Here is a 25,183-nt window from a genome sequence, read left to right as displayed (position 1 = left end):
CTAAATATAGAAAGCAACTATTAACAGACATAAAAAGAGAAATAGACAGTAACATAATAATACTAGGGGACGTTAACTCTCCACTTACATCAATGGATAGATCATCCAAACAGAAGATCAATACAGAAACAATGGCCTTAAATGACACATTAAACCAGATAGACTTAGTAGATATGTGCAGAACACCATCCAAAAACCACAAAATACACATTATTTTCAAATGCACACAGAATATTCTCCAGGATAGATCACATATTAGGCCACAAAACACGTCTCAATAAACAGACAATACAAGAAGATTGAAATACTACCAAGCATCTTTTCTGATCACAATCATATGAAACTAGAAATCGACTACAAGAAGAAAACTAGAAAAGTCAAAAATATGTGGAGATTAAACAAAATGCTACTGAACAACTATTGGGTCAATGAAGACACCAAAGAAGAAATCAAAAAATACCTGGAGACACATGAAAATGAAAATATGACATACCAAAATTTATTGGATACAGCAAAAGCAGTACTAAGAGGGAAGTTTACAGTAACACAGACCTACCTCAAAAAACAAGCAAAATCTCAAATAAACAATCTAACAGTGCACCTACAGGAACTAGAAAAAGAAGAACAAACAGAGCCCAAAATCAGCAGAAGGAAGGAAATAATAAAAATCAGAAGGGAAATAAATGAAATAGAGACCCCAAAAAATAGAAAAAAAAATCAATGAAACTAAAAGCTGGTTCTTTGAAAAGATAAGCAAAATTGACGAACCTTTAGCTAGACTCACCAAGAAAAAAAGAGAACACTCAAATAAAATCAGAAACGAAAGAGGAGAAATTACAATGGACATTTCAGAAATACGAAAGATTATAAGAGAATACCACAAAAAGCTATATGCCAACAAATTGGACAATCTAGAAAACATGGACAAATTCTTAGAAAAATACAACCTTCCAAAAGTGAATCAAGAAGAAATAGAGAATTTGAATAGACCAATCACCAGTAAGGAGATCAAAACAGTAATCAAAAACCTCCCAAAAAACAAAAGTGCAGGACCAGACGGCTTCCCTGGCAAGTTCTACCAAATATTCAAAGAAGACTTAATACCTCTACTTCTCAAACTCTTCCAAAAAATTGAAGAGGAAGGGAAGCTTCCTAACTCATTCTACGAGGCCAACATTACCCTGATACCAAAACCAGGCAAGGACAACACACAAAAAAGAAAATTACAGGCCAATATTACTGATGAACATCAATGCAAAAATCCTCAACAAAATACAAGCCAATTGAATACAAAAATACATTAAAAAGATCATACAGCATGATCAAGTGGGATTTATTCCAGGGATGCAGGGATCATTCAACATCCACAAATCAATCAATATGATACACCACATTAACAAAATGAAGAATAAAAATCACACAATCATCTCAACAGATACAGAGAAAGAATTCAACAAGATAAGGCATCCATTTATGATAAAAACTCTGAATAAAACAGGTGTAGAAGGAAACTACCTTAACATAAGAAAGGCCATATATGACAAACTCACAGCTAATATACTCAATGGTGAAAAACTGAAAGCTATCCCTTAAAGACATGAAGCAGACAAGGATGCCCACTTTCACCATTCTTACTTAACATAGTATTAAGTATTGGAAGTCCTAGCCAGAGCAATCAGGCAAGAAAAAGAAATAAAAGGGATCCCAATTGGAAAAGAAGAAGTAAAACTGTCACTATTTGCAGATGAAATGATTTTATATATAGAAAACTCTAAAAAAATACACAAAAAAAACTATTAGAAATAATAAATGAATTCAGTAAAGTTGCAGAGTACAGAATCAACATAGAAAAATCAGTTGCATTTCTACACATTAACAATGAAATAGCAGAAAGAGAAATTAAGAATACAATCCCATTTACAATCACAACAAAAAGAATAAAATATCTTGGAATAAATTTAACTAAAGAGGTGAAAGAACTATACACTGAAAACTAGAAAATATTGTTGAGAGAAATCAAAGAAGACACTAAGATATGGAAAGATATTCCATGTTCTTGGCTTGGAAGAATCAAACAGTTAAAATGTCCATACTTACTAAAGCAATCAACAGACTCAATGCAATCCCTATCAAAGTTCCAATGACATTTTTCATAGAAATAGAACAAAAAATCCTAAAATTTATATGGAACAATAAAAGACCCCATATAGCCAAAGAAATCCTGAGAAAAAAGAACAAAGCTGGAAGTATCACACTCCCTGATTTCAAAATATACTACAAACCTATGGTGTTCGAAACTGCATGGTACTGGCACAAAAAGATACACGCAGATCAGTGGAACAGAATCAAGATCCTGGAAATAAACCCACACATCTATGGACAGGTCATTTTCGACGAGGGAGCCAGGAACATACAGTAGAGAAAGAAAAGTCTCTTCAATAAACAGCGTTGGGAAAACTGGACAGCCACAAGCAAAAGAAGGAAAGTAGACCATTCTCTTACACCATATGCAAAAACTAACTCAAAGTGGATTAAAGACTTGAATGTAAGACCTGAAACCATAAAACTTCTAGAAGAAAACATAGGCAGTATGCTCTTTGATATCAGTCTTAGCAGCATCTTTTCAAATACTGTGTCTTACCAGACAAGGGAAACAAAAGAAAAAATAAACAAATGGGACTACATCAGACTAAAAGGTTTCTGCACAGCAAAGGAAACCATCAACAAAATGAAAAGACAACCTAACAATTGGGAGAAGATATTTGCAAACCATACGTCTGATAAGGGGTTAATATCCAAAATATATAAAGAACTCATACATCTCAACAACAAAGAAACAAACAACCCAATTAGAAAATGGGCAAATGATATGAACAGACATTTTTCCAAAGAAGATATACAGATGGCCAATAGGCACATGAAAAGATGTTCAACATCAGTAATTATTAGGGAAATGCAAATCAAAACCACAATGAGATACCACCTCATGCCCATTAGAATGGCTATATAATTAACAAGACAAGAAATAAATAGTGTTGGAGAAGATGTAGGGAAAAGGGAACTCTCATACACTGCTGGTAGGAATGTAAACTTGTGCAGCTACTATGGAAAGGAGTGTGGAGATTCCTCAAAAAATTAAGAATAGAACTGCTATATGATCCAGATATTCCACTTCTGGGTATTTATCCAAAAAACACAAAACCACAAAAGTGTAAAGATAGATGCAACCCTATGTTCATTGCAGCATTATTCACAATAGCTAAGACTTGGAAACAACCTAAGTGCTCATGAAGAGATGAATGGATAAAGAAGATGTGGTATATATACACCGTGGAATACTACTCTGCTATAAAAAAGATGAAATCTTACCATTTGCAGCAATATGCATGGACCTTGAGGGTATCATACTAAGCAAAATAAGTCAGATGGAGAAAGTCAAATACTGCATGTTTTCACTCGTAAGTAGAAGATAAAAACAACAACAAACACATAGACATGGAGATTAAATTGGTGGTTACCAGAGGGGAGGGGAGAGGAAGGGGGGCAAAAGAGGTGGTAGGGCACATGTGTACGATGATGGATGGCAATTAGTCTTTGGGTAGTGAACATGATGTAGTCCACACAGAAACCAAAATATAATGATGTACACCTGAAATTTATATAGTGTTATAAACCAATGTTACTCAATAAAAAAGAAATAAAGTAAATAGATATGAAGAAAAAAGAAGCTACCTGCAAGCTTCTTTGAGAAGTGTTCTTTTTTTGAATGCTGGAAATATCTGTCTTGTAATATATGTAGTGAAGTGTTTACCAAGACTTGTAATAGCAAAGTTTCTAACAAGCTATATGAAAACTGCATTCAGGAAAGTGCTCTTTCAGTGAATGTAGTGCTACCCATTCTGTACTGCATGCAGGGAAGGGTTTAACAAGATGTAATAAAGATGTTTCTAACAAAGGTACTTGCAAACTGAGTTCAGGACACTTTTTTCAATAAATGGACATAATACTGGTTCTTGTAACACATATAGTGAGGTGACTAAGACTTGTAATACAGATTTTTCTAACAAACTGAAAACAAAACAAAAAACCAGTAACTGAATATAAGCTAAAAGAACAGAAACTTCAGTGATCACACATGACAAACAACAGTCTTTGCAAAAAAGAATTTGGAAAAATCTCAACACAAAGAACTACCATAGCCTTCAAGAGTTAAAAACAAAAAACTGAGCAACTTCTTCCCCTCGAGAAGTGGGAGAATCGGATTTCCAGAATTACCACATTATAATAGTGAAAGGCCCAGTTTTCAACTAAAAAATCACAAGGCAAAACATGGCTCATTCAAAGGAATGAAACTGATTGAGAGAGAGAGAAAGAGGCAGAAATATTATTTGAAAAAATAATGACCAAAAACTTCCTAAATGTGATGAAACTCTTGAACCTACAAATTCAAGAAACTCAAAAAAATCCAAGTATGATAAATCCGAGAGACCTACACCAAGACACATTATAATCAAACTCTTGGAAACCAGAGAAAGAGAGAATCTTGAAGGCAGCAAGAGAGAAGTGAGTCATCACACACAAGGAATTCTCAATAAGATTATCAGCTGATTCTCATCAGAAACTTTGAAGGCCAGAGGTGGCAAGATTACATACAGTTATATGTCCACTGGCAACAGGGATATGTTCTGAGAAATGCGTCATTAGGTGATTTCGTCATTGTGTGAACATCACAGAGTGTACTGAAGGGGAACAAAATTTGCCACCCCAAAATGTATCTCTTTAACATGAGGATTATTTTAGGCTGATTATTTTAAGAAATAAAAGACTCAGAAAGTGTTTCTTGTTACCTTCTCCTTAACTGCATAAAAGAATTCAGGTTAAAAAACCTGTCTCAACAAGCAAACTATCACCTTAACATAATATGAACTAGGTGGTAGACAGAGAAGAATCTAGACAAGCCTGTTCGTTGGGCTCCCCTCTGTGTTATTCTGTTTCCGTGTGGTCAAACACTTGTTTTCCAAACATTTGCTCCTTTTCATCTACCTGTGAATTGCCTTCTTTCCCTTTGCAGACCCTGACTTTCCCCACCTGCAACATCTTCTTTTGTCTGTAGCTGAGGATGGTATTTAAGGTGAAGGCTTCAGCTATTTTGGTGAGTTACTCGGTTTTCCTGGGTTTCTTCCATCTAAATGTGTTATTAAAGTTTTGTTTGTTTTTTTTTTTCCTGTTAATCTGTCTCATGTCAATTTAATTCTTAGACTAGCCAGAAGAACCTAGAAAGGTAGAGGAAAATTTCTTCCTCCCCTACTGTACTTACACAAACCTAGATGGTATAACCCACTACACATCTAGGCTATATGGTACTAATCTCATGTGACCACTGTCGTATATGAGGTCCATCATTGACAAAAACGTCATTATGTGGTGCATGACATTGAAGAGCTCCTATAACTCAACAACAACAACAAAAATCCAATTTAAAAATGAGCAAAAGACTTGAATAGACAATTCTCCAGAAAATATCTACAAATGGCCAATATGAACATGAAAAGATGCTCAACATCAGTAGTCATTAGGGAAAAGCAAATTAAAGCCACACTGAAATAGCACTTCACACCAGTTAAGATGGCTATTATCAAAAAATCAGAAAATAACAATCTTGGCGAGGATATGGAGAAGTTGAAACCCTCGTCCATTGCTGATGGGAATGTAAAATGGTGCAGCCACTTTGGGAAACAGTTCCTCAAAAAGTTAAACATAGAATTACCATAAGATCCCAAACAGCAGAAATAACCAAATGGCCATCAAGAAACTACTGAATATACCAAATGTGCTACATACATACAATGGAAAACTATTCAGTCTTTAAAAAGAATGACATTTTGTTACATGTTACAATGTGGACGAACCTTGAAAACATTGGGCTAAATGAAATAAGCCAGACACACAAAAGGGCAAATGTTGTATGATTCCCCTTATATGAGGTACCTAAAACAGGCAAATTCATAAAGACAAAAAGCAGATTAGAGGTTTCCAGGTGCTGGGGAGAGAAGGAGAGGGAAGTTCTTGTTTAATCAGATCTGAGTTTCTGTTTGAGATGCTGGAAATTTTCTGCAGATGCATAGTGGTGATGGTTGCACAATATTGTGAATTGACTCAGTGCCGCCGAATTGTATGCTCAAACGGTGAAAACAGTAAGTTTTATGTTATATATATTTTATGTCAATAAAAAGGAAAGAGGAAAGCAAACAAATCTCAATGGAACAGTATCATCATCTCATTGTCCTGAGAGCATTGTGAAATGGGAGACATAGGTGTGGGCATATGTGAGGACATCTTTGCAAAATAAAATATATCATGTCCAATAGAAAAAAGTCATTGCTCTATCACTCCAGTTCAATTTAACCAGAATCACTGTGGTTGGATCTAAGAACTAACATATTTTTTAAAAATCTCCTCAAATGATTCTAACATGCAGGTATGGTTGGGAACCACTATCTATCCACATGTAACTCTGTGCTTATTTTCTCTTTTATACAAACAAAGTTGTGCTGCTGAGAATTAAGGCTAAGGCCTTCATGTTTGCTTTTGAAGAATAGTACCACAAGAGGCCCCATCAAGGCCATTGTGTGAGGACAACAGTGGCACCAAGAGAACCTCCAGTGGCTGTGACTTTGGAGAAAGGAGATGGAGTCTGAGATCAATTACAGGGTCTGTCCACCCTTTCATGGCCAATCTTGGGAGCTAAGAATTTCCTCTTACTGGTCAGTACTGACCTGGGAGGGCTAGGGTTTGTATGATTAAGAGTTTCAGCAGGATACCTTATAGCCTATAGCAGTTTCCTATACTGTCTGAATTTCTCATGTAGAGTTTGGAGCCAAAACCCCTAATTCATTGGTTTGAATCTTAGACCTGCCATTTACTTGACATGGGGAAGACACCACTTCCAATCTGCAGTTTCTTTCTCTGTAAAGTGGAGACAATGGCACCTCATGGAGGCTCAGTGAGGTTAACAGATTTGTTCACACCCTGTTGGTAAGTGGGATGATAGGATTTGAACCCAGTCAAAGCCTGCATTCTTAACCACAGGAGATCACTGGACCCCAAGTCTGGTGGTTCTGAAGCTGGTTTTCTTTCCACCCCATCAGTCAGCCCATAAGTGCCAGATGGGTTAGGAGAGAAGGAATGTGGGAACAGACTATGAACTTGGAGATTAACTAGAACAGTCTTCACTGAGTTAGAGCGAATAAAGAGGTGAAGTCTCAGGATACAGAGTTGAGTCCACTCCCTTATCACCTGCACAGCTCCCTGCAGGGATTCTCTTGGCCTGGCTGAGGGCAGATGGGGTGCCCTTACCTGGTAGCACATGAAGAGGCCTATGGGCTTGGTGGGCTTGATCCTGATGCCAATGTTTCCTTCGGTGTTGGGCGGTAGGACGTCGCCTTTGTCGTCAATGATCTAGAGCAATAGGCCTGTGAATACCAAGCTGCAGGGCTCCCCCAACACTCCTGCCCCACCCCAACATTCCTGGCTTATTCACTTGACACCAGTGGGGATAACTGTGGGAGAAGCCCTGTCAGAAAATAGAATAAAACTGTCAAAAGTTTTGAAATCAGCAAATGGTGAAACTCAAGTCATGGGTCTGTTTGTCTCATGGATATATAGACATAGCAAAAGTGCCGTCCAGTTAGAAAACGTGAGTAAGGAAAAACTAAAGCACCAGCAGGTGGAGAGAGCTGCCCGTGCTACCTCCAGGTACTTTTTTCCCACCCACTGTGTGGGGCTCTAGCTGTCATGGTGAGCTGCATTCATGCCCAGAATACCACAGTTCTCAAATGAGACACCCACAGGAAACTGGAGGAAAAAACAGGAGGAGAGGAGGAAGGACAACTGGTGGGCACCACTGGTGTCACATAACCGTCCAAGCTGAGCCCTAACTGCTCCCTGCCAACAATGCCTTTAGGATCAGACCTGGACGTCAAAGGGTGGGATGGCCTTCCCCATGGAACCCGGCTTGATCTTCATTCCCCGGAGAATGCCACAAGTTATTCCCTGTTCACAAAAGAAAGAGAACTGGGGTTGGCCAAAGAGTCCAGGCTGATCACAAGGTAGCAAGAATCACACGCAGCATCATCTTTGCTCACATATGTCATCTGATGCTGCACAAAGAGCCCCTGTGGGGAAGCTAGAAGATCTGGATTCTAGACTCAAGGCACTGACCCAACTCTATTCAGCAGACATTCACTGTGCCCATCATGGGTTGGGCCTGTGCTAGGTGCTGGGGCTACAGAGTCCAGTAGGCGAGGCCAAGAGAGAAGCAAAGGGCTGAACCAGGGGTTGTGGGCATGGAATGTGGGGTCTGGAGTGCCTTCTCTTTGCCAGGCACGTGTCCATTTGCCAGGGGAAGGCCACAAGTCCACTTAACAAACATTTCCTTGGGGCTGTTGAACAGTGATAGAATGTTGCCTCAACTACTCCTCAGAGCTGCGTTGAGATTATTCAGATTGTCATGGTGTCCCCTCTGCCCCCATAGCCCCATGCCCATTTATCCTCCCGATGAACGTTATTCCTCCTTTACGGTTCTCTGAAATATCATTCTTTCTAAAGCTAACTGATTTACAGTCAGACCGTGGTTTGAATCTTGACTCCAACACTCACCACCTATGTGCCAATCAAACTCCCTTGATCTCCCCCTCTGTCTAAGTGGGGTAATTATAACACTGACCTCTCAGAGTACTTGCGAGTGCATGGGAAATCCTTCACACAGTGCCGGGTGCACACCAAGTTAGTTCAGTAAATGACTACTACTAGCTATTACTCAGGCCCCAGAAAAGTCATTGGGAGATTCTCCTTCTGTAGTATTTCCCCCCATACTTCTATTGTAGCCAACAGGACACTATATTTATTCTTGCTTGTCTGTTCCCTCTGTGGATAGCGAGCATTCTAAGAATAGAGATTGCCCCATCCATCTCTGCACTCCCAGCATCTAGCACAGCACCTACCTGAAAACAGCAAAGGCAACAGTAGCTGCAATGTGAGCATATACTAGGGGTTGGACACTATGGCCAGAGCTTTATATACTTCCTGTCAGTTACTTGATCACAACCCAGCAAGACTGGCACTGTGGTTTCCATTTTGGAGATAGGGACGCTAAGACTCTGGAAGGTTCAATGATACGCTACAGTCTTGAAGCCTGTAATTGACAAGGCTGAGACTTGAACTGGGGTCTAAGCTCCTGGGAGAGGAAGCTCTTGCCCCTCTGCTGTGTCACTGCTTAACAGACAGGAAAACGTTGCACAGATGAGTGAGTAGGTGTGAAAGTGCTTTGAGAAATAAAGCACCATCTGGGTATAAAGGAGTATTCTATTGTTGCAAATAGTTAATGCAAAGGGACTGGGGCCATGAACATAGTATAATTCATAGGTGAGTGTAATTCTCGCCCCACTCTCCTCCTTGTCCAACTATAAACTGTGAGCCATACAAGGACAGGCCCAGAGTCTTAATATATCTCAGGCCTGGAAGCAGACCAATTAACTGCTTACTTAAAATTTTTTTGCAGAAAAATTACAGACAGGTATGTGAATTGAAACTAAAACATCATTTTGCTACAGGTCCTGAGATGGCAGTCATCCCTCTGTCAGCCAAAGGGATGATGGGCAGGTGGGGAACGTGGCTCTGTCCAGCTTCAGAAATGGATGGGGAATGTGTTGGAAGAGAGATACCCACCCACACTGTCACTGATAAAGTTCTTGAGGTTCAAGACACGCATGATTCTCTGGATGCCCCACCCACCTGGCTCTCAGTGATGCCCTTTGGGATCACACTCTGTGTGTGTCTGTGTGTGTGTGTGTGCACGCATGCACATGTGCACACACAGAAAGTTCCTGCTACCTCCTCCACTCCTGCTAGTGTCCTACAATCAAACCTGTGTGCTGTCCTCATAAGCACCCAGAAATGAACTTCTGGAGCCAGCTCTGCCTGCCCCTGTGGTTTATGCCTTAGGACAGGATGGTGAAGTACACAAGACTTGTGGGTGGTGGCTTCCAAGTTGCTAGAGAGACTCTTCTATCCTCTCACTCCTCCTGGGCTCCTTTGAGCTAATAATCACAGGGTCTGTGACACCAAGTCCTTAGATCCCTTTTTAAGTTTTTGTCCAATAGTTTTCAGCACATTGGTCTCCTGACAAATCGAGGAGCTGTGAATTGTCTCTCCACAGATCAATTTGGGGCAAATTAGCCTAGACCCCTGGAGCCTCCCACAGGCTTCCATCAATGCTGTGGGGCCTCTGCACACACTGGTGGTATGATTCAGCCCATCTGATGGGCTCCGTGGCTGAGCGCATCCTGCCTGGCCCGGAAGGGACCATCCACTTACCGTTTCTGACTGTCCATACACCTGGTAGAGCAGAACTCCTGTCTGTCTTCTCCACTGCTCTTGCTCTTCAGGCAGCAGGGCCTCCCCGCCAGCACAGGTGTGCTCCAGGGTGGGGAACCTGAGACTTAGGAGAAGGCAAGGTGTCAACAGAGCCTCAGGTCAGGCCTTGGACCCTCTGCCCCAGGCCCAGGGTGTTAAGAGCTCACAGCGTTGTCATCTGGATCATTCACGCTTCTGCTTCGTCACTTTCTTACTTGCCTTCTGGGCAGTTTACTGATGGTCAAGGCCATCGAGTGAGTGGAAGTCACTCACTTCCTGTTAACTCTTCTGGCAGGGGCTAGGTGGTGTTGGTGAGGCTAATGGGTTAAATCAGGGAGTTTCAGATTAAATTTGGATATTGATGTAATAAGAGGGTGAAAAACATGTTTATCAGACCTTGTCTTAGAGAAACGTTCTATGTGGCTAAGAGGGATATTTTTATAAACCATAAAGGGGTGAGGAATAGGGCCCCAAGGACATGCTAGGATGGTAATAGAATGGTACTGCCTTCCATGGAGAGTGGGGTTATGTGAACTGAAGGGCTTTTGTATTCCTGAGTGGAGAATGCAAGTTCGGGGTTGGAAATGAATTGCTCAGGACATCAAGGAAGGTTGGGCTGAGTGGAGGTAAAGAGAGGAGGAGGAGGGACATTGGTAAGAGCCCTAAGGGAAGGAATTTTGGAGAGAACAGAGGGATCTGCTGTGAACATTCTAGCCCTTTGCTAGGTACCTTGTGTGATGTAAATCCTCTCCTGCATTTTCCCCATGAAATTTTCCAGAAACATTATAAAAACAATCACAAAATAATGATGGATTCCCTAAAGGAAATGGGGACAAGTAATTGAGGTCCGAGTAGTGCTGGCATGGGGCTGAACTGGGCCAGCTCTTGGGGATGAGGGAGGTGGCAGATGTCTGGTTCACCTTTCCACACTTGTCACTCTTTCCTGGTACATACAGGTCAGGGGTGACCGACAGGAGGGCTGGTCTCATTGAGGGTGTCTTTCTTATTCTTCTGGAGCTTTATCCAAAGCAGATAAAGTGGCAGAGTCTCTGATGGAGTCATTAGTTATGCCCTGGGTGGATTTTTACTGAGTTTGGACAAAGGTCACCATCTGAGGAATGTTGCAAAAAGTGGCTGTAAGATGAGCTTTGAAATACAGATGGAAACAGAATCCAGCCAGTTTGAGGCTTCATAAATAAATCAAGTTGTGTTTCAGAGTTAGCTTCGTAAGGGTAGTCATTGAACTCCTTGGTATTTTAACTCATGTCTAAAACACGCTAGCTCTGATTTTGGAAGTAGACATTTCAATTTCACAGTCTCTATAAGATACATAAATTCCCATAAGTTTCAAAGAGCAGATTACAGTTTAGCTAAAAATTAATCCACAAACACAGGGAAATGCAAAAATAAAACTAGAGTAAGATAATACTATACACCCATCAGATTGGCAAAAATTAAAAACTCTGACAATGGCAAATATTGCCAACGATGTGAAACAATGGTAATTCTCCTACCTGCTAGTGAGAGCATAAATTGGTTGAATACTTTGGAAAATAGGGTGCTAGGGTGCAGTGTCAGTGTGACCTAGCAATTCCTCTCCCAGAAAAACTCTACAGAAATGTGTGCTTAGATGTCCCAGCGTGCATGTGCAAGAATTCAGTACAGCATCAATCACCAAAAGTCCAAACTGTAAACTGCACAATTGTCCATTAATGGTAGAAATGATTTTAAAAAAAGGTGGTATGTTCATAAAGTGGAATATGATACAGCAATGAGAATTAATTACAGCAATATGCAGCAACAGGGACACATCTCAGAAACCGAATGTTGAAAAAAGAAGCCAGATATTACAGAATAATAAGATTAAATAAAGTTCAAAGGTAAGTAAAATAGAATAATTTGTTTAGGGATAGTTCCTTAGGAGGTTAACTATGAGGGAAGGTAGGGAAACAAACCCATTAAAAACCAAGATATTGGATTTCTTTAGGGGAGATGGAGAGGCGTGAGGAGGTCTCTGGGATGCTGGCAATGTTCTATTTTTGTGACTTGTGTGATTGGTTACATAGGTGTTTTATTTTAAATAATTAATTAATCTGTAAATTTACGTCATGTATTTTTCTATATGTTTATTTCACAATAAAAATGTTTAAAAGAGAATACACCCACAATGATGCAAGCCTCACTGAGTGTTTCACTCAGATTTCTGAGTCTCAACTTAATGAACTAATTAAAATGATAATCCTGATAATTATCACCAACACTTACCACATATGAGCACACGCACACACACACACGTACACACTACCCTCAAAGAATCAGAATCAAAAACAGTCAGACCACGGTGCACTGGATTCCTTAAAATCCTACCCAAAGATGGTCATTACCAGCTACAGCCACTTCTGCCATACCTGGTGAAATCCTGCTGCAGAATCATTCGAAATACGGATGGTGCAGCAAGGCATTGGGTGATGGGGTATTTGGAGAGTGTCTAAAAAGTGAAGAGAGAAGGAATTTTACTATTGTAGTTAAGATTAAAAATATCATCCAATTATTAGCATTTTAATTCTGATCCCTCCTCTAGGGAAACTCATTTATTCACTTGTTAATTCTTTCAATATACATATATTGAGCATGAATTTTGTACGTGGCATTTGTCAGGTACTCTTGGGGACACCAGGAGAGTAAGATAAAGTCCCAACTCCTATGGAGAGTAGGTAATAATAATAGAGCAGATAAAACAGGACTCAAATGATAAGGCAGAAGTTGGGAGATGTCATAAGAGAAATTTGGAGAAAGTCCTGGGAGAACGTAGGAGAGGGAAATATTCCTTCTGAAGAGGTGGTCCAGAAGCATCACTGGAACAGGTGGCATTTCGTTGGGGCATTTAACAAACGGCTACAGTGTCTACAGGCAAAGAATGGGGGAGATTCTTGAAGATAGAAGGAATAGTTTCAGGAGCTGAAGAAACATTGAAGTAAAGTTAAATAATGTGATTTATTTAGACACATAGGTGAGAAATAAGAAGTAAATTTAAGAAGACTGGGGTTAGTTGGAGCCAGATTACTTAGGGTCTAAAATGTCTGGCTTTCAACATTGTTTAGCTGGAGGTGGGAGTCCTTCAGAATTTCAGATCAGGGTGCAGATCTGCTGGGAGAGCCAGGAACACTGAAGGGAAAAGAATGTGGCTTTGGGGGTCTGCCTGGCATGAATTCAAATCCTGTTACTTCATTTCTCTGCAATGCTGTTTCCTCATCTGTAAAGTGGGAGTATCCGTGTCTTCCATGTAGAACCATGATGAGGTATGATAGGCGCTTAGGAGAGCTCTGCCTCCACCCTCTGTCCCTCTCTTTATGAGTCTAATCAGCTTTTAATCTCTGGATTCTATCTCTGCAATATCTCACATTCACATTCTCTTTTCAAAAAATTTTAGTTCTCTCCTTACCCCCAGTCTCACTGTTCCACATGCAAAGAGCACCTCTCCATACTCTCGCTCTAGTCCACTCCAGCCACTGTAACTGGAGTCTCTAACTCCAACCTAGGCACGGAGCATTGGATCAGTATCCTGGTGACAGACAATTGACTTAAACTGGGCCACTCGGCTTCTAGTGGTCTGGCCTGGTCATCTGGACAGAGAGAATATCAACCCAGGAAGGCTGCGGCCACCATGTTTGGCTCCCTGCATGTCAAGAAGCAAAACTAGGTCTGCAGAGAGAAAGAAGGGAGCAGATATACAGAGAAAAGCAGAGGAGACGCAGAAGCTGCCTCTATTCCTGGTGTCTTTCTGGTTCCTATTCCAGACCCTTGTCAGGCTCAGCCTCTCCTCTTCTCTTCCAGCATCCTGGCATGTCTCAATGTCCTCTCTCCGTATAATCCCTTTTTCCATTAAGCTACTTTGAAGTGAGTTTCTGGTACTTGCACCCAAGGGAGCGTTGTTTAGTACATAAGAATTAGAGATAGTATGTGTCATGGGTCTTGCCCAGAGCCTGGTGCTTACTAAGTCCTCACCAAACGTTGGCTCGGGTCGTTATTGCCTAAGTTGTAATTTATGACTCATCTTGCTGCTTTGCAGCTTTTGGTAGGAGTGTGCAGCAGGCAACAGGGGGCTCTTGCAACAGATGTGGCAAGAAAGTGCAAGTTGAGGGGGTGGGCAGAGAGGAAATGGAGGGGAAGTTTTGTTTTGTGAGTTTAAATAGTAAATTTTTAATTTAACATTTTTTATTTTAGTTAATATTGCCCATCTTTCATAAGAGGGACTGAGTAAAATTAAACTAAATTAAAATTTTGTTATTAAAAATTCACAAAAGTAATGAGTGGAAAATAAATCAAAATAACTAAACTTTCAAATGCTGAGTTTGTTTTTCTTTTAGTAAATTAGTAGGATTAATACTTTGAAATAATTTAAGCTTAAAACACGCTAGCACTTTGGGGGCACTCTGTGTAGTGGAGGGAGGATTAGACCTGATAGGGTGGGGTGTGTGGAGGTGGACTCAGTGTTTTCTGTGCAGCTTTAAGCCTCAGGGACTGGCAGAATGTGGGAAGTAATGATGATGGAGAGGCGGATACTGATATGGGGGCAGGGAATGAGAAGTGGGAAGTGCGGTTTGAGGTGCTGCAGGAATGATCAGATGGACTTGACCAACCAGCAGATAAACATGGGAGAATTCGCATGGAGAGAGAAGACCAGACCCAAGGTGCCATTTTGAGAGCTACCTGAACTGATGTGCTTGCTGGAGAAATGGACGTGAAGGAAGAGGAGAAGTGAGAGGAATGGTGAGGGCAGACCCTTGAAGGACTGCAATGTTCTGGAGCAAGCTGGGTGAAGAGCAAGCGGCTGCAGCAAGTGGAGAATGTTCTATGGAGAAGTCCTTAGGTTGATCCAATGTGTACCAGGGTGAAGGGAAAGTATTTTTAGGATGGGAAACTTTGAATATGTTTATGAACTGAGGGAGTAGAGTTAACAAAAGGTGAGAGATTAAAAATACAGGAGAAAAGATTTACTAGATTAAAGATTAATAGGGAGGGGTCCCTAACAGAAGGGCAGGGAAAAGAGCAGAATCCCCAGTGGTTGTGGGGAGAGAGGTAGACTTTGAGAAGTGGAGGGGCAAATCTGCTTCTGAGCAAGGGTGCGAGTGGAGAGGCAAAGAGAATTTTTAGGTGAAGGGAAGTACATTGAAGGAGTTCATGCAGGTGACCTCAATTATCATCGTGATGTTTACCTAGCAATAACAGCAACTGCTACCACTTATTGAGTGTTTTTCTGTGCCAGCCTCAGGGCTAAGCACTTTATATACTTCGCCTGTATCATCTCATTAGTATTCCCAACAATTTTATGAGGTAGTAACTATTAACCAAAACTCCCATTTTACAGATAAGGAAACTGAGGCTGAGAGCGGCAAGTAAACCACTAATAAATGTCAAACGTGGGATAAGAAGCTAGATCTGTCACATTCCAAGGGCTCTGTTTTTAAACACTTCATTAAATAGAGTAAGCACACACACACACACCCCCACACCCCAGCTGCCTGGCCCTGGCAAAGCCAGGATCCAGGAGACGTGAGCTTGTTCTGGTTGCTTTAAATTCTCAAAATGTATATTCTGGGTCCCAAGTCCACAAAATTTGATCCACAGGTCTGGGGAAGGGCTTGGAAATGTGTATTTTCTTCAAGGTTACGTCTTGATGTGATTCTGTTACAACAATTGATTCAGTGCTACATACTCTGAGAAACCCAGAATCAGGGTTATATTATGCCATTGGCTTCTTTGCAAAATAAAATATTTCTTAGCAAGGACTAGCTTTTGAGCTTGAAACATGAGTTTCTTCTGGGAGTTTAGTCTTCTTACCTGGACAATGACGTTGGGGTCAAACCGGGGCAAATGATGGATAAAGACCGTAGACCCTGCTGTCCATGCTTCAAACATGGACGCCAAGACAGCCAGAATCCAGCCTGGGTCTGACAGGCACCAGAAGACATCAGACGTCTTCAGCTGCAGCAATTTCCTGCTAACTCCAAAATACAGTGGCCTCAGCTATGTGATCATGGGAGGATGTGACCAAGGGATGGGGATTCTGGTTTTCGGGGAGAAACCCACCCATTTCACTCTCAGTTCATGTGTTTTGCATGGAGCTCCAGACCCACTCCTATCCCAGGTCCCCAAAATATGCCAAATCATATTTCCTAGTCACATGTGACTTCAGATGGTTCAGTCATAACGATTCTTAAGGCTTCTTCTGGAAATGCTGGAACAAAGTCTGTTGTTCTTTTCCTCGATTGGAATCTGTTACTGATATAGTCCTGGGTGATGCTGGCAGCCAGTATGGAAAAATAAGGGATGAGCCTTTCTGAGAACAATATCAAAACATAGCAGAAACAGAGCTGATAGATGGAGAGACAAAAACCTAATCCAGAGACTATCTTGCTATGTCTGAAGCCGAACTCTGGAGGGCCCTGCTTCATGATCCAATAAACTCCCTTATTCACTCTTTGGCTTAGTGATGTAGATTGGGCTTTCTGTCATTTGCAACAGAGAAACAGAGAAAGAGAGAGAGAGACGTAGACAGACCTAATTAATACTCCATCTTGGCAAAGGACTGGAAACAATTAGCCAAAAGGCAATAATTGAAAGGTGGAGTAGAGAAGGTCTCTCATTTCTCTACCTACTCTTACTGTTTCCGAGGGACCTCTGAAGGGATAACTCCTTGAGAAAACACAACTTAGCAGACTATGGCTTTGAGGAGCTTTTCTATTAGTAGGAAGTGACTTTGATAAGCCATCCACTCTCCTTCATCTCATCTCTCTTAGGATTGTAGCTCACCCACAGGAAATTACTAACTAGGAAGACCTCTCTTCTGAGCTTCAGACCCAACTACCCACTGACCACCTCTTCTGGGGTGTCTTTCAGGAACCGTCCCCTCTCCACCTGCCCACCCCTGCTGATCCTAATCTCTCCTGCCTCCCTTGTACTAATTCTTTCTCCTCCAGTGTTTCCTGTATTTCAGTGAACATCATTACTCTCCTTGAAATTGTCCAAGCCCAAAATCTGGGAGTCACTATGGACTTTGCACCTCTTATCTCCCGCATCTAGCCAGAAGATTCTATCTCCTAAAAATCTCAAATGTATTAACTTTCTTCTTGTCTCTAGCATCTTGTCCAAGTCACCGTCATCTTAGATTATTCTAACACCCTCTTACTGGTCTTTATAACTCCATTTTAACTTTTTCTAATCCATTCTCCATCTTGCACGCACAGTGATCTTTTCAAAATACAAATCTGATCAGGTCTCTCACTTGCTAAAAATCTTTCAATACCTCATTGTTTTCTTAATAAACTCCAAATTCTACATCAAGGGCCACAAGCCCCTGAATGATCTGGGCCCTGCTCACTTTCCCAAATCCTTCCACCTGTCCCTCACCCGCCACCCTGAGCACCAGCTATTCCCAAGTCTCTGCAGTTCTACGAATGCTACTTTTGGTATCTTTGTGCCTTTGCCCTTATTTTTCAGACTGCACAGAAAGCCCTCCCCTTCTTTCCACCCCTATTCCTCCAGGGTTTTTCTACTCAATTGTTACCATTAGTGCAGATACCCACTGCCCACAAGAAGCCTTCTCTGCCCCTGGTCTGGTTAATAAGTTAGAAAATATATAGAACTTGGTCTAGTCTAATTATTACTAGTTGGGGGAGGGGCAGAGAAGGTGTTTGGTTTAAAGTTGATTAAATGATTAACCCAGGGCTACAGCTTCAGCCTGTATGATTCCTTGCTCTAGGTTAGGGGCAGGGGCTTGGTGTGGCTTGGTTCCAGGTATGATTTTCCCTAAGAGCTCATGATTGGGAAACTCCAAGTCTGATTTGTCCATAATGGGAGAAAAGAGAGGACCTGTCACCTCAGGTCACAGTGCTAGAACATTCCGTCTTTCCCCACCAAACCCTGCAACCACTGACAGGGACACAATGGCTTGTCATTTGTGTGGTTTGCAGAATTCCTACTGACTCCACCCTCATTTCCTCCACATCTCCTGTGAACGTGCTCAGGCAGGACCCAAATGTGCGTCCTTTCATTCGGAGGCCTCTGTCAGCAAACACTTAGGATTCCCAGCCTTCACCTCTTAGGCCCTTGGTGGTCTGAACGAGAGCAGAAGGGAGAAACAGGATGGAGTCCATTCTACTTAGAGCCCCTTTCCCAGCACACACACACAGACACCCACACCACCCCAGGTCTGTGGCCCAGCCTCTAAGTCGGTGCCCTCTTTCCTACCATGAAGGGAAGGAGGATCGTAAGGCAAGTCCCTGGTTGTGTTTTGCCATCTTGGGCAAGCCCGAGGTCCCACTGGTGAAGAAGATGGCCATTGGGTCCATGGTCTTTGACTTAACACAGGTGTGATCTGAGGATGCTGATCTGCAAAGGGATTCAAAAAAGGAGAGAAGTCATGTTTCCTGTTTTTCCATCCTCTAGGGGAGTAAAAGAAACAATATGAGCCTCAGAGTTGAAAACTGGGGGTTTGCAACACTGGAAGAAAGACTGGTTCTCCCAGTGTTAGGCAGCAAATGGAGTTTTTGAGTGACTTGGAAAAGAAGACTGAGATTTCTTCATTCAAAAAATGAGGAGGGGCTGGCCTGGTGGTGTAGTGGTTAAGTTTGTGTCTGTCCGCTTTGGTAGCCCAGGGTTCACAGGTTCGGATCCCGGGCATGGACCTAGCACCGCTCATCAAGCCACACTGTGGCAGCATCCCACATAAAATAGAGGAAGACTGGTACAGATGTTAGCTTAGCAAAAATCTTCCTCAAGCAAAAGGTGGAAGATTGGCAACAGGTGTTAGCCCAGGGCCAGTCTTCCTCACACACACACAAAAGATGGGGACAATACATCAGATTATTTTTTAGTTGAGCAAACATTGAAATACCACCAACTATGTTTCAGATAATGCTCTAAATGATTTACAAATAAGAACTCAATCTTCAGAGCAACCCTGAGAAGTGGGTACTGCTCTTATCAAGCCCATTTTGTGGGTGAAGAAATGCAGGCTCAGAGAGCGTAGGTAACTTGCCTGAAGACATATAGCCAGAGAGTGGCAGAGCCAGGGTTCAAACCCAAACAGTCTGATCCCATGGACTGTGCTCTTTATCACACTGCTGTTTGTTTTTTACACAAACCAGCTTTACATGAATTTAACTCCATGACCATGGTGATGAGGGGTGGGGAAGAGAAAGTGAGGGAGAGTGAGAGTGAAAGAAACATATCCAGCACCTGCCCTGGTGTGAGCCTGAGATGACAGATAGAACCTGCAGTTCCCTCAGTCGGCCTGGACTCCTGGGAGCTTCTCCTAGACTGAAAGTCTCTTGGGGCTTCTATGATGGTAAATGTAGGTTTCCTATACTGTTCAATCAAAGAACTACAAATCATATCAGTGCTGGAGGGAACAATAGCTCTACTGGTCTTGCAGAGAAATGGTACCCTACTGACTCTGGGCAATTTAAGGGATTTTTAAAAAGCATTCTTTATTTAACTATTTCATTTAATTCTCTGACTTCAGAATCTAGCATAATTTTTGAATTCACTGTAATACTTGCCTTTTGGGGTTGAAGTAAAGAGCTTTAAAAATGAGAGGTTACCTCAAGAAAGCAGACCCAGAGTCATTTGTCTGCAGGATATGAAAAATGCCTGAAGACTCACAGAGTCAGAGTTTTGGAAGTGGAAGGGGATCTTCCTAACCTTCAATACTTCCCTAACTTTTCCTGCAACATGTCCCTAAAGGCACCCAGCCCCTGGGAGATAGGAAGTGTTCGCTCCCAAAGCTTCCTGCCAGCAACAGCCTCAATGTTTCTTGCAGTCTCCAATATCACCTTAAAAATTCATTTTAATCTTTCATCCAACTCCTTCATATATTTATTTATTATGTAAAAATAATATTTTAGATTTCTCACCTACAAAGAAGACATAACACAATAACCCTCTGACTTTAAACATCTCCTTTGCACAGTCCCAGGGTGATTATACTTTAGTGAGAGAAGCAGAGAAGTTCAATTTCCTTATATTACAGAGAAAGCAACCACAGCCAAGAGAGAGGAAGGAACCAGCCCAGGGTCACACAGCAAGGCAGTGGAATAGCCGAGAAGAGAAGTTTTTTGGTCTCAGACCTGGTGAGCTTCCCACCACTGGCTGCCTGTCTACCAGCACTTGGGAGTGGAGGGTCTTCCCCCACCATTCCTCAGAAAGCACATCTATCAGACCAGAAACTCACTTAATAAGTGATCGGAAGTCCAGCCACCCTTCACGGCTGTGGTCAGATACCAGGAACTTGATTTTCAGAGCAGGACACTCAGAAGCCACAGAGTCCACTTCTGGGGCAAGGGTATCTGTGGTTATGATCCCCTTGGCTTTAGACACCTGTAGTCGGTAGAGAATGTCCTTGGCCTTCATTAGGGTGGTCCCTGGCGTGAAAACAATCCCTGGGGATAAGAAAGGAAATTTGTTTCAGTTTCTCTCTCACAACCATGGGCTTCAGGCATGGCTTATCAGCATAGAAATCCCCTAACCTCTTGCTTGCAAAGTACAGTCTGCAGGCCAGCATCATCAGCACCGCCTGATACATAGAACATCATGCCCCACCTCAAACCTACTGAATCAGAATCTGCATTTTAACAAGCTGCCCAAGTGATCTCCAAGCATGTTAAAATGTGAAAATGCTGCACTAATCTTTTCTACACTAGATGGATCCAGCCGGCAGACAGGTGGATCCTACTTTACACAACTTTACATGGGATCTGGGAATGTAGATGCAAGTAGGACAGTGTCCCTGCATCAGGACTAGCTGCATCACTGCCCCCACCTTTCTCTTCTCACTTCCCTCTCTGTCGGTTCCTTGTTGTAATCTTGAATCTCTTCTCTTTCCTTCATTCCTTATATCCAAATGTAACCTCATTGTCCTTTGAAGTTTCCTCCTTTCCTTTCCATCATCCAACACCAACAATTAGGTCAAGCCTCTGTGTGTTTCTCTCAGATTCTAATCTCTCCACAAGATGCCCTGCTCTGAATCTTCCTACCACCCATCTTTCATATTATCACCTGCTTAAGTTCCATAGAACACTGACTTTTCCCCTCCACATTTCTTCTCTGCACTAACACCTGTGGCCTCTCTCAGGAAAACGCTACATTCCCCATCCTGACATTGAAGGCAGTGCCCACTCTTCACCTTTCTCTCCCACAACTCTATTCTCTATTTCAAAATGACCATTCCTCATTATCTAGGCTGCTCCTGACTCTAAGTCTTTGCATGTGCTATACCCATTCATGGAATTCTCTTCCTTTGCTTCTACTCTTCTTTAATTCTACCCATCCCAGGGGGCTCTGCTCATGTCTTGGATTTCCCATGGGCCATCTCTTAGATCTACAGATGACACAGTTTCTCTATGCTCCCTCTGTCGTTGCTATTAGTTCTTGATTCTACATGATCTTGATGGATTAGCCATTTTATTTGTGAGAGAGTATGAGTCAGAGAGAGAAATATGAGCAGAAGCATGACAGCTTGTTGTATGAACATGCACAGAAGAACTGAAGTGATTAAAAAAAAAAAATCCATGAATCCCAGACTGATTCTAAATTATATAGCTAAATAGATAGATAGTTATTTAAAAGGAGAAGGGAAATCTCTACAGAAAAATTCTAACTAATAAATTTAGAGAGAATGATATAAATAGAAAATCCTCATATAAAACCACCATAATAATAGTAAATTTAGTGAAGAATCATCAATGGATACTCAAACCATAGGGTGAAAGGCTGTTGGGGAAAGGGATATTCACACAGCCTCATAAGTATTACACCACAGATTACGTGTTAATTACAAGGGGAAAAGGTACCTTTACAAAGGTGGATGCCACCTTGCTAGAGTGATAAAACAATATCACTGGTGATAGGACAAACCAACTCATATACCACCTGATGTGATGCACTGAGAAAGACACAACATCGCCCATCTACTACTCCTGCCAAAAATGTTTAACCTGAATATAATCAAAAGCAAGAGTCAGAATTGGAAATTCTGAGGGATGTTCTATAAAACAACTGGCTTAGATACTTCAAAAATGTCATTTTCATCCAGAAAAGCCTAGGAACCATTCTAGATTAGAGACTGAAGAGACATGACAACAAAATGCAATGCATGACCCTTGATTAGATTTTGAATTTAAAGGGGAAAAAAGGCTATAAAGGACATTATCGGGACAATTGAGGAATTTTGACTATGGATGTATATCGGGTAACTATATTGTATCAGTGTTAGACTTCTTGTATGTTAACTCTGTTGTGGTTCTGTGAGGAGAATGTTTTGGATCTTAGCAGATGCATATTCCAGTGTTTATGGGTATTTATCTGGTATTTATGGGTCTCACAATGTCTGCAACCGATTCTTAAATTACTCAGTGGGGAAGGAGGGCTTAAATATGGTAAAATTTGATGAATAACAATTAATTAATATTTTTTAAAAGTAATAGTACCTGAGACGGTGCAAGAGAAAATGTGTGTGTGTATGTTTGTGTATGTGTATGAATGGGAAAGAATTATGATATTGGTTTTGAGAGTGAGTGAGCATGAGGGAGAGAGTGAGTGACAAAGAATAAAAGAATATATGAGGGAATCTGAGAAAGAGAAAGACTGTGAAGAAGAAAGAAGGCAGGGTAAGAGAAAAAACCTAATATTGCAGGACCAATTGACTCTAGGTCAGCCCTAAGGTCTATTGTGGTCTTTCTGAGTCACTGACCTGTTCGGATGCAGCCCACAGTCACCAGCCACCACTCAGGCACTCGAGGCAGAATCAAGGCCAGATGGTCTCCCTGTCGCAGGCCACCGGTTTGCGTAAAGACGTTGGCTGCACGTCGGGTTAAGTCTGTCATCTCTCTGAAACTCCACTTCACTTCATCCCCTTGGTCATTCACCCACCACAGGGCTGGGTTTGGACCTCTCTTGCCCTCCTGGTCAAGATCATACACCATGTTACTTCCTGCTTTGAAGGAAAAGGGCGCTTATCCACTGCCATAGTCATATTCCAGTGTGAGCATAGCTCAAGGACTGAGACCCCATTTTAAAGCATTCAAGAGCCAAGAGAAGTTAGGAGTGGGTGTGATACAGCCAACTTCTTCTGGCCTAGTGTAGCCACCTTCTCTCAAGTCACATAAAACCATGAATAGCCTTCGTGTCTTCTATTGAAGATTTAAAGCTCCTTTCTCCCAGGAGTCTGAGCTCCATGTAGACAGTGGGTTCCCCTCTATGCCTCAGTTTTCTCATCTATGAAATGGCAACAATAATACTACCTAGAAGGTAGCGAATTTTAAATGAGTTATTTAAGTGAATTTAAGTTTATTTAACAGTGTATTTAAATTTATTTAACAGTGTCTGGCCCAAGTAGGTGCTCAATAAATATTACTATTGTTATTATTGCTACATCATAAAATAAAGAAGCTAATTTAGTTCCTGAAGATTTGGGGGAATTTATTTTTAAATAAATTACTTTTAGGGGTGAAATCAGCAAGAAGACAACTCCAGGCCCTCATTCCTTCAGAGAAACATCAAGTAAGTAAACAACAGACCAAAATGGTTTCGTGGGAGCTCTTAAAATAATCAAGGATCTGCAGCAACCCACAAATGCCCAAACAATAAAAGTCATACTCAAAATGGAAGGAAATTTTGTGATGTTTTTCTCTCTTGCACTACCCCTTCTCTGATGTGGTGCAGCATGGTCAGGAGGAAGCCACCCATTTCCCATCCCCTTTATGGGACAGAAGGAAAAAGAGTGTAACTTATTTGCAACATTCTGGCTTGTCTGGGGGCTGCTTAAGGGATTGGATTCTGTCTCATCTGACTTGGTGCTCAGATGGGAGTGGTGGCAGAGTTTGAATATCAGGTTGAAAGCATCTGAAAGCAGTCACAGATGCCATGGTGTGTGAAGACTGTAGCCACTTAGGGGTAAGAAACTACAGACAGAGGAATACAACAGAACATCTAAGGCCCCAAGAAGATGCAAGGATAAGAATTTTATGGAAATTAAGGCATAAACATCAGCCATGTGCATGGGAAAATTGGGGAAAAAAGAACATGCGTGGGCCCAGGAAAGAAACATGGCAGGAAAGACCTGAGAAGGCCTTAAGTTTTCACACTGAGAAAATTCGTAATGGTCTTCTCCTGCATGGAGCCAATCTGCAAAGACTGAGCAGGATGGCTGCTTTTTTTCAAATGTTGAGTTTTCCACAAAAGATCACAAGGTCTACAAATAAACAGGAAAATATGGCCCATTCAAAGGAACAGAATAAATCTCTAGAAACTGACCCTAGAGAAACCCAGGCTTCAGCTACTAGACGAAGACTTTTAAATGACTGTCTTAAATATGCTGAAAGACCTAAAGGAAAACATGAACAAATAACTAACACAAATCAGGAAAATAACATATGAACAAAGTGAGATGATGAACAAAGAGAGAGAAATTACAAAAAAGAACCAAATAGAAATTCTGGAGCTGAAAGATACAACAGCTGAATCAAAAACCTTGCTAGAGGGGTTCCACAGTAGACTCAAATAGGCAGAAGAAAAGATCAGGAAACTAGAAGACAAGTCATTTGAAATTCTTGAGTCTGAGGAGCAAAAAGAGAAAAATGAAGAAAAGTGAATAGAGCCTAAGGGACTTATGGAACATCAGAAAGTAGACAAATATACATATTATGGGAGTCCTCAAAGAAAAAGAAAGAAAGAAAAAGGGACTGAGAGCTTATTTGAAGAAATAATGGCT

At 41.4% G+C, this 25,183-nt stretch overlaps 1 protein-coding gene across 7 annotated transcripts in view; it reads right to left on the bottom strand.

The window, feature by feature from the left end:
- LOC103564591 (acyl-coenzyme A synthetase ACSM1, mitochondrial-like) overlaps positions 1-25,183 on the bottom strand; it is a 54,305-nt gene that overhangs the window by 8,502 nt on the left and 20,620 nt on the right. For all 7 annotated transcript variants that reach the window (XM_070568366.1, XM_070568362.1, XM_070568363.1 and 4 more), the window contains 8 exons: positions 23,165-23,375; positions 20,648-20,855; positions 18,664-18,804; positions 16,255-16,414; positions 12,822-12,901; positions 10,375-10,498; positions 7,972-8,052; positions 7,357-7,458 (listed from right to left, as the gene is read on the bottom strand). In XM_070568366.1, the coding sequence (XP_070424467.1) occupies positions 7,357-7,458; positions 7,972-8,052; positions 10,375-10,498; positions 12,822-12,901; positions 16,255-16,414; positions 18,664-18,804; positions 20,648-20,855; positions 23,165-23,375 (1,107 nt within the window). The remainder of the gene's footprint in view (positions 1-7,356; positions 7,459-7,971; positions 8,053-10,374; positions 10,499-12,821; positions 12,902-16,254; positions 16,415-18,663; positions 18,805-20,647; positions 20,856-23,164; positions 23,376-25,183) is intronic.

Source organism: Equus przewalskii, chromosome 12 (assembly GCF_037783145.1).
Source record: "Equus przewalskii isolate Varuska chromosome 12, EquPr2, whole genome shotgun sequence".
Classification (NCBI taxonomy): Eukaryota; Metazoa; Chordata; class Mammalia; order Perissodactyla; family Equidae; genus Equus; species Equus przewalskii.
Note: the sequence above shows the minus strand (reverse complement) of the source record. Positions and strands in the feature narration are given on the sequence as shown.